We start from the raw sequence: 9,327 nt of genomic DNA, 5'->3' as shown, positions 1-9,327 counted from the left end.
CTCAGATCTCTGCAGGGTAAATCCAGACAGGCCCATGACAATTGTGATTGGTTCAAAGAAATGCCAATAAACCAGAACACGTTTCTCTCCCATCCTGGAATTCTGTGTGGACTAGCCAGACCCCCCTACGCAGCGCTGTGGAGGAAGGAAGGTCAACGTTTTGGCACATTGTCCTTATGTTGTGCTGCCCCAATGTAGACCACACACAGAGAATCGAACTTGCAATACCGTATTGATTTATTTTCCTAAAATAATACAGCAACAAAAGTGTGTCCGTGCGTGCGTGCGTGCGTGCGTCAGGAAATCACATTGAGATCAAGATATCATTTACAAGTGAAGCCTGGGTACAAAATGAAAATTCAAGGAAAAATACAATCAAATGAAAATAAATATTTAAATATCAAGACGGCATTATGCAGGCGTATTCAGTCTTACAAGAAGGTGTGTTCAGGTGCATTCTTGGCGTATTGCTATCTTGAGGCAGTGGAAAGTGACCGTGCCATGGAAACAAAAACCTGGTCTAAGGACAATAACACAGCATTTCATTGTTATTTTAACAGCGAATTAGTAAAACGTCCGTGCACACTTTGCTTGTTACACACACACAGGGACATGCAGCAGCACATAAACATGCAGAAGATTAAATGTTAAAAATATGACTGTGCATATCTGTCTTCATAATAGCAATGTGCCAAAGTACAAACACACCTGGCTTAGAGGGAATGACACTCTGGTGTATTGCATGTTACGCCCAAAACACACTCATGAATTAATGAAGACACTAAGTAGAACCATGTATCAGGCGCACAGACCCTATTCCCCTGTTAAACTAGCAAAGGTGGATTCATACACTTCCTAAACGCACCTTAGGCATTCATTTTTATTGATTCTACGTTTGTGTGCAGGAATGCGGGCAGCAGATGGGCCCTGGAACAGGCCAAAGCCAACCTGGTGAATGAGTACCTGCTGGTGGGAGTGACGGAGGAGCTGGAGGACTTCATCATGATGCTGGAGGCAGCCCTGCCGCGCTTCTTCAGGGGAGCCACAGAGCTCTACAGAACAGGTAGCAGCACAACACACTCAACTCACCAGTCCATACCTTCCTCGATTTTCACATCTTTTTAACCCTTGTGTTGTCTTCCCATTGACCATGCCCTTGTTGTCCTTCCTGGTCTGGTTTGCTTTTTTATAAAGCACAGACAAGTATAATTCACAACCCTTTATTTCTGTTAAACCTTTTTAGCTTTACTAGTTTTACACTTCTTCTTTCTGCATATATGGTCAATAGTCATTTACATTAAATTAGACCTGATTTTTGAGTAAAATGATGAGCAATTATTATTAGTTTTGGATTATAAAAAGGCCGGTATATTTCAAATATTAGCAAGGATATCTCCAGGTCAAAACAAACTAATGAAATGTAATTTGCAAACAACATTCATTAATTTACTTATGAAGGTGTGGCTGGAAACATAGCTACAGTCAGAACTGCTGTTCCAACATTTTTGTTGTCCTGTTTGTGGCGTCCACTAGTGAGCTCTGTTGCCAGTGAAATCCTCAAGGGAAGCTTTGATTTTCCCGAGTTTATTTTTTGGCTCAGCGACCTGCAGTAACCCTGTGTTCTCTAGACTGACAGATTCATTCAAATTTCTCATGTTCCTCCAGGAAAGAAGTCCCATCTGCGAAAGACCACTGAAAAGAAGCCCCCCACCAAAGAGACGATAGCCAAGCTGCAGCAGTCCGACATCTGGAAAATTGAAAACGAGTTTTATGAGTTTGCACTCGAACAGTTTCAGTTTGTGCGTGCTCATGCTGTCAGGGAAAAAGATGGGGAGCTTTATGTCCTGGCTCAGAGCTTCTTCTATGAAAAGATCTACCCCAAAATGAACTAAACGTGTAGATGGAAAAGAGAGCCGAGGGGGACGGGCTTTCCAGGACTCTGTTAGAAGTCGTTTACACTGGGAGGAAGTTCATCAAGAGATGCTGGTGAAGCCTGTTACAGTACAGGAAATCCCTTCCATAGTGCACAGTGGGATTTCTACGACAGATGGGACTCATTTTTTTTTATGTGGAACATCTGAAAACCCAAGCACAAGCAGCCTTTGATTAATGAAGTTTGGGTTTTGGGTGGAGCGTCAACATAAAAGCCTCAAGTTTTAAACCATTTTAAAAATGTGTTTATCTGACTGATTTGAAAAGGACAGAAGCGCACCAAAGCTGTTTGGCTCCCTGTTGTATTATTTTGTGCACACTACATTTTAGATGCACAAAATCTTGTTTACAAGTTAAAAATAAGGGTACAACAGATCACAAAACTCACGGTACGGATTGGATCACGTTTTTGAGTAACGGTTCAGATCAATTTTCAGATCAGCACAAAAAAGGTGGGAATTTAAATGATATATGTAAAATATTGAATAACTACTTTTAACAATAACTTTGAATGCACCACAAGGTTTATTAGTTTCAAGAAAGAGCAGCATTTAGTCACGTGTTGTTTTTCCAACAACAGCAGTGTATGTCTAGTGCTAGTGTATGTCTTTTAGCTCATAGCTTTAGCAGCAAACTGTCTACGTCCCAGTGTTGGAAACCTCTACAGTGAAATACAGTCACACTTTACACCGTTTAGCTGTCAGCATTTGAACCGTGTTTATGCCTGCTACTAGCTAACAGTAGGCTAACAATATGCTAACGTTACCTGCTGCCAAGTGTATCGTAAGTGTTAATTAGCGTCACTCCCCGATGTAAGTTGAGCGAAGCTGCGAGTTGCATACGTCACTTTGCGACAAGTAGCATACAAGAAGCAAGAGAGATCTCTGTAATGTCAATACAGTAAAAATTGACCTACTTAACCAAGTTGGTTCACTGCTGGCTACAAGTTAGCAATCAAACACAACAAAGGTTGTCAGTTGAATGGCGTCTTGAGCTAACGTTAGCAATCAAACAACCATAGATAGCTAAAACGTTTTTGAAATGACTGCTAGCTTAGCTATAAGCTAGCAATCAAACACAACAAAGGCTGTCACTTGAATGGCGTTTTGAGCTAACGTTAGCAATCGAATAAAACGTTTTTGATATAATTCCCATCTTCTGTTACTGTTTGTAATGAGATAGGGTTATCATTTTATGGATTTCACATATTTCAGTATGACAGGTTATGCCTAAACAGTTTAAATCTGAGCATGCGCGTCTCAAATCTGCACTCGGCTCACATCGGGGAGTGACATCGTTTCTTCCAACGTCTTTTTCGGAGCATCAGAGAGTAGCGCAGACATTCAAGTGGCACCGGAATGAGAACCGGAATCTGGGTTGCTATTCCGTCAGATAGATACTGGTTGTTAGGGCACCAGTGCCATATTAGCGCCGTATTTGAAAATGCGCCGTTCACATGAACAGACAATTGCATTGCTTGTATGTTTTTACGGCAACCCTCCATGGCGATTTATCGGCCTACTTAAAGCCACAGCGACAGTCGAACTGTATTTTCCACTATGTTCATGGTTAAACTTTGCAACCCTGGTGCACATGCATTCCAAACCGTGAGTGTTAATCCCTACGGAACAACTATGGTCTGTTACATCACTAGTTACAACTGTTAAAAAACAACAACAAAAATCAGCTGTGTTTGTACATACTGTATTGACATGCAGGGAACATGTTTTTTACCAAATAGTAGCAAAAGACTTTAGAGTGGACCATTGCATCATTTGGTGCGTGACAAGGAATTTTTTCAATCCCTCTGAGATGTTCTCAATTTCTAGACCTATCGTATCAGTATTTTATCACAGAGATAGTAATGTCCATCAGTAATATATCTGATAGCTGTTTTTAGCATTTGAAAGGACCACAGCCTGACCAGGAGAAGGGAGTCATGAAAAAGAATATTTAGAGGACGGGGTTTTACGGACGATTAATTTCATTGTTGATGCGTCTGTTAATTTATTTTCTTGATTAATTGGTTTGTCTATAAAATGTTAAGGATATTTCTTTTGCAAACATTTTCCAGTGATTTAACAATCATGTTTTTTTTCTTCCTTTTGTGTATTCCTATGAACTGCAGTTTCTGTTTCTCTTCATTTTAACACCCCATTAAGAACATAAACATAAATACAGAACTGCGAATGTCTTGGCTCCTTTTACTCTTTTCCCTTCAAAGGTCTGTTGATTGTGTTAAATGTGCATGCTTGTGTCATATTATTCATGATGACACTGATCAGGAATGGAACGTTGTGCCCTGCATTACTTATCACTGGGATTTAAAGGCATACTCCAGTCATTTCAGTTTCACTTCCATATAAAATCGAGACTCTGAAGGTGCCTACACATGATAAGCGATTTGTTCACTACGCACCGCTAGGTAGGGCGCAGAGCGAGGCCCAGCGCAGGTTTTCATCAAATGTGGCATGGAAGCTATTTCCTGTTGCTAGGTAACGACAGCTTTTATCTCATTGGTCGCACTTTCGAAAGGTTAGCAGCAACTACTGTAGGTCAAAGCTGAAATTTTAACTTTGAGCGCAGCGCAACGCAGCAAATTGGAGTGATGCAGCGCATAGTTGTTCTCCCCAACGGAAATCAATGAAACGGCCAGCACAGAGTGGTTTTACTGCCTATATGTGTAGGCGGCTTTAGTCCCGAGTATGGATCAAGCAAATACACTGTAAATGAAGATGATCAATCTTTAAAATTCCCGCTTCCTGTATTTCACATGAATGCGTCTCGATATGTTTTAGAGAGATTATAATCTGTTAGACATTCCCTGCCTGTAAATTGATGTTCATGATGTGTTTGATCACCATAAATTTTATTATCCCAAGTCCAAACACTAAACAGTTTTCACAGAACCAGCACAGATGGCTATCACTCAAATATAGAAAATATAGAGACAAAAAGGAAATTCATCAGAAAATAGGAACTGAGCTCAATTGCAAGCCATTATAAGTGAGGAAACGGAGGCAAAAAACTTAAAACCAAAACATAAAATAAATGGGCAAATAAATAAAAGCTCTAAACAGTTCAGTACATTAACTGTAGATTGTAAAACATACAAATAAGTAGAAAAAAATCAGTATATGAAGAGATATTTAGTCATAAAAGTACTAGACAAGTGCTGAATAGTTGACTTCCTGTATGTTCTAGAGGAAAAGTTAAGGGATCACTATAGTAGTATTTATCCTGAGGGGGGCTTGAATGTGTGTAGGAATTTCCTTGCATACTAACAGTTGTTAAAACATTTCACTCAAAACCACAACTCAACCTTATGGTGGCACTAGAGGAAAAGTCTGAATCACCAAAGCCATTAGGGTACATCCTCTGAGGACTATGAATATGTGTATTCATTGATTCGGTTTAATCCAACAACTATTAGATGTAGTGTTAGATGGGAGATTGGTATTTCCGTCTTGTCCGGGCAAAACGTCCTGACTTTTAGTCCTTAAAATAAGTCAAACTACAACCTGGATCATACATGTCCCATAATGCAACTTTGTAACTCGCCGGGTAATTGTCTGTCATACTTAACGCTAGGGCTATATTTTCATTGTTGATTATTGTCTGATTCTTTTCTGTTTTCATATATTTTCTATAAAATGTCTGAAAAGGGTTCAAAAATGCCGGTCCCATTTCCCCAAAGACCAAGATGACTTTTACTAATTGCACGTTTGTCCAACCAACAGTCTTAGACCCAAAGAAATTCAGTTTACACTGATATCAAATGAAAAGTAAAATTAATCCTCACATTTGAGAAGCTGGAAGTAAGGAATGCCATTAAAAAAATTTTTTTTTATCAAAATAGGTGCCAATTAATTTTCTCTCAGTTGACTAAACGAGTTATCAGAATCAGAATCAGCTTTATTCGCCAGGTATGAGGATACATACGATTATTATATTACAATATGAACAGTATGAACATTGTGAACAGTTCTGAAAAAGGAAATGATAATGATAAATAAATAAAAAATAATAAGTGAGATATGAGAATGGGAATGATGAATAATACTATATAAGTGGAATAATAAGTGGAACCAGTAAACAGGTGCTGTTAGAGAGTGCTGCTGGGTTATGGACCAGAATTGAACCTGACACTGTGGGTAAGAAGTCAGCTGTTCATCAGAGAGATGGCTTGTGGGTAGAAACTGTTCCTGAGTCTGTTGGTTTTGTGGTACAGTGCTCTGTAGCGCCTACCAGAGGGGAGAAGCTGGAACAGGTTGTGTCCTGGGTGAGATGGGTCTGCAGTGATGGTTCCTGCCCTTTTCCTGACTCTAGAAGTGTATAAGTCATGAACGAAGGGCAGGTTGGCACCGATGATCTTTTCCACAGTCCTAACTGTCCGTTGTAGTCTGCTCCTGTCCTTTTTGGTGGCAGATCCAAACCAGACAGTGATGGGCGTGCAGAGGACAGACTGGACGATGGCTGTGTAGAAGTGGACCAGCAGCTCCTTAGGCAGGTTCAGCTTCCTGAGCTCTATACCTCTCTTATATTTTTTGTAATGCAGAGTTTCTGTTAAAAAATAGCAACATGACATCATGACTTCACGTAAATATACACGCCAACTTTCTATACGCATATCAAGCTGTCCGCATATGTGCCTAAGCTGTAAACAGCAGACGGAAACATACACTCCACTTGGGGTGTTTTTGCCACTTGTCGCGAGAAGAAAGCGACAGTTGACTTTATGAAACGTGACACCGGTCTGCTGGGTGAAAGTCCTGTGTTTTACCCATCCACCACCCCCGCCGACCTCCATATGTGGATTTCGCCCTTTCATACCACCCGCTACAAGTAAATTCACACGCCAGTTCAAGGTAATTTAAGTCAAAGGAGGCCAAACGGTGTTGGTAAACACGCTAAAAAGCGAGCATGCATCTTAATAACACGCATATAATGGCATACCAATTGGCGTGTCATAACATTTCATGAGATGAGTCTGAAAATAGGCTATGTACAAGATACCCAACAAATCTTTTTTTTTTGCTCATCACGATATCAAGTTGAGCAACTTATTCTTACTCTATTTTTAATCAGCGCCTTTTTTTCTGTTCACCTCAGTTTTTAATTTGAAGTTTGTTGTATTTTAGCAGTAAACTGAAAGCAGAGTACACTTTAATGTCTATCAATTTGTCTCAAGTAATTTAGCCTCTATTTCTCTCCACACAATGTTGACCTGCATGCAATCAAAGCCCGCTTAAACCTGATTGGCCAATACTACTCGGACAACAACGGAAATCCAGAATGCTTCTGTTGCCAAAATATTGTCCCGTTGCGTACAGATTTTGCCTTCATTTGCAGATATCTTTTTATAGAGAGTATACTCACTGTGACTAATACATTTGCATTGATCCATTAAATTCGTGGAGCGCCCCTTTAATTTTTCACTGTACACTTTGGTTGGTAAGCACTGAATTTAAAAAACAAGCATTAGGTTGGCTACATAAACAACAAAGTCCTTATAATACATATATAATAAATTACAAGAATAGAGATACAACTAGCATATGTGGACTCATGTTCATATTTGTGAGTAGTTATTGATATCCTGACTATCTGAGAAAAGCACACACTTTCAGATCAGGGATCTTAGGCCTCAGTGGACACTGAATATTCTTAAATATGTTGAGCCTTTTTTTCCCACTGGTTTTTAAAAGTGGATTTTGTCAGGATAGGAGGTTTTATTTCACACTGTACACAGGGGCAATGACTACTCCCATATGTGGACAATTTTCTGGTCCCTTGCAGTGATTTACACGAGCCCAGTAACTCATTGACTCCATTTCTCGTTTTTTTTTGGCTCCATAATTACAAAGTAATTGCCTTGCTATATCTTACTCAACAGGGAGTACTTAACCACTGAAAGCGTGAAATAACAGACTGGGAAGGGATGATCTGCTGAAGTCAGCTGTATTACCAACTCTTGCCTCCTTCTCTGATGGCAGAATAGACAGCAGTGAGGGAGAGTGTCTGTAGGGAGAAACACTAGCACGCTCCACCAGTCCACAGCCTGTTCTTGTGTCTACACAGAGACAAGCACAAAGGCCCCAACCCATATTTGACGCTTTGTGGCCATGGACACAAGGAGAGGCCGCCCGTCTCAGAAAATAGAACTCAATTAACAGTTTAGCTGCAGGCATATTGGAACATTGTTTCATTAACGAGATGAATACAGTCTGATAATTACTTCATCTCAATTAGAAAAAAGGGCTACACTCTATATTGATTGTGGCTGATGAGCTTTGAAGGTTAATTAGGAACACGATATTTCCAAAGTCTGTTCTATGCTGTTGTTGTTGTTGTTTGACAGTTGTTGGATGTATTTGATTTGATCTGTTCAACAAAAGGTTTTTTCTTTTGTTTAAGCAAAAAAAATAAATAAAAAAAATAACAAGCTTCTCTGCTGACCTTGACTCCCGCTCGTGTTTGAAGGGTACACTTTTAGCATCAGTTTCCCTCTCTCTGTTCTGCTCTGAGCCACCAGAGGGAGCCATGGTCCTTTTAAAAAAGCCTCGGCGGAGCAGCATGGGATCTCAGGCTGACTGAAACGGTTCACCAAGCCCCCATTAATGCACCTGTGCAAAGCCAAATGGAACAAACTTATAGTGCATTACCATTAACAATACAAATTACACCATTAGGCACACTTGTCTCTCTAGGCCTTGTGAACGCTATAAATAGTTTCACTTGGGTCTTGGACAATTTGTGCTTTACTTGCATAATGACAGCACTCAAATTAATCCAGGGTGTGCAAATGGAGGACCCATTACTGCATGTTGTGAAAGGGGACATTTTGGTCCTAATAATCTGCCTCTTCCTGCACAACCACCTTTGCAAGACTGATTGATCAGCCGGTCCAGCAGCCCTAACATAAAGAAAATGTCTCCATTACAACCCATCCAGAGCATATGATCCTGTTATTGCTGAAGCCGTGCACAGAGTAATGACCTCTTTTTGTCAATGAAAGTTGGCTGAATTTCAAAAAAAAAAAAAATGGCCCTCTGGATCGGTTTTGGATCCTTTTTTCAGTCGACCATAGGAGACCCAGCACAGTTTTTGAAGCTAGCTGACCTCGAAGTGGTTTCACTACTGCTCCATAAAACAAACAGAGCAGAGCAGAGGCAGCTTGACTGCCCCTCACTGGGACTAAGGACAGGGCCTTTAAGCGCTTAGCCAAAGGGGACCATTATGTGTACCACTTTTCGCTGTGTTCCATGTAAATGTGCCACACTGAAAAGAGAAGGTAAAATTAAGCCAGCATGTCAGAGGCACTGGGCCAAGAAAACTTTAATGTTCCTGATATTCCTATTTTTACTGGAGCCTGATGCAGATAAGAGTTTGCAG

The 9,327-nt window shown here is 40.3% G+C and overlaps 1 protein-coding gene and 1 long non-coding RNA gene across 2 annotated transcripts in view; one reads left to right on the top strand and one right to left on the bottom strand.

Moving 5' to 3' along the window:
- hs2st1b (heparan sulfate 2-O-sulfotransferase 1b) overlaps positions 1–3,614 on the top strand; it is a 14,967-nt gene extending 11,353 nt beyond the window's left edge. The window contains exons 6-7 of the mRNA XM_032525101.1: positions 906–1,063; positions 1,666–3,614. Of these exons, the coding sequence (XP_032380992.1) occupies positions 906–1,063; positions 1,666–1,892 (385 nt within the window). The 3' untranslated portion in view covers positions 1,893–3,614. The remainder of the gene's footprint in view (positions 1–905; positions 1,064–1,665) is intronic.
- Positions 1–9,327, bottom strand: part of LOC116695075 (uncharacterized) — a 25,657-nt gene that overhangs the window by 10,225 nt on the left and 6,105 nt on the right. Inside the window, exon 2 of the long non-coding RNA XR_004333347.1 lies at positions 2,094–2,100. This is a non-coding gene — a long non-coding RNA (uncharacterized LOC116695075). The remainder of the gene's footprint in view (positions 1–2,093; positions 2,101–9,327) is intronic.

The sequence above is a fragment of the Etheostoma spectabile genome, chromosome 9, assembly GCF_008692095.1.
Source record: "Etheostoma spectabile isolate EspeVRDwgs_2016 chromosome 9, UIUC_Espe_1.0, whole genome shotgun sequence".
Classification (NCBI taxonomy): domain Eukaryota; kingdom Metazoa; phylum Chordata; class Actinopteri; order Perciformes; family Percidae; genus Etheostoma; species Etheostoma spectabile.
The sequence above is the reverse complement of the archived record's forward strand: the minus strand, read 5'-3'. Positions and strand labels throughout refer to the sequence as shown.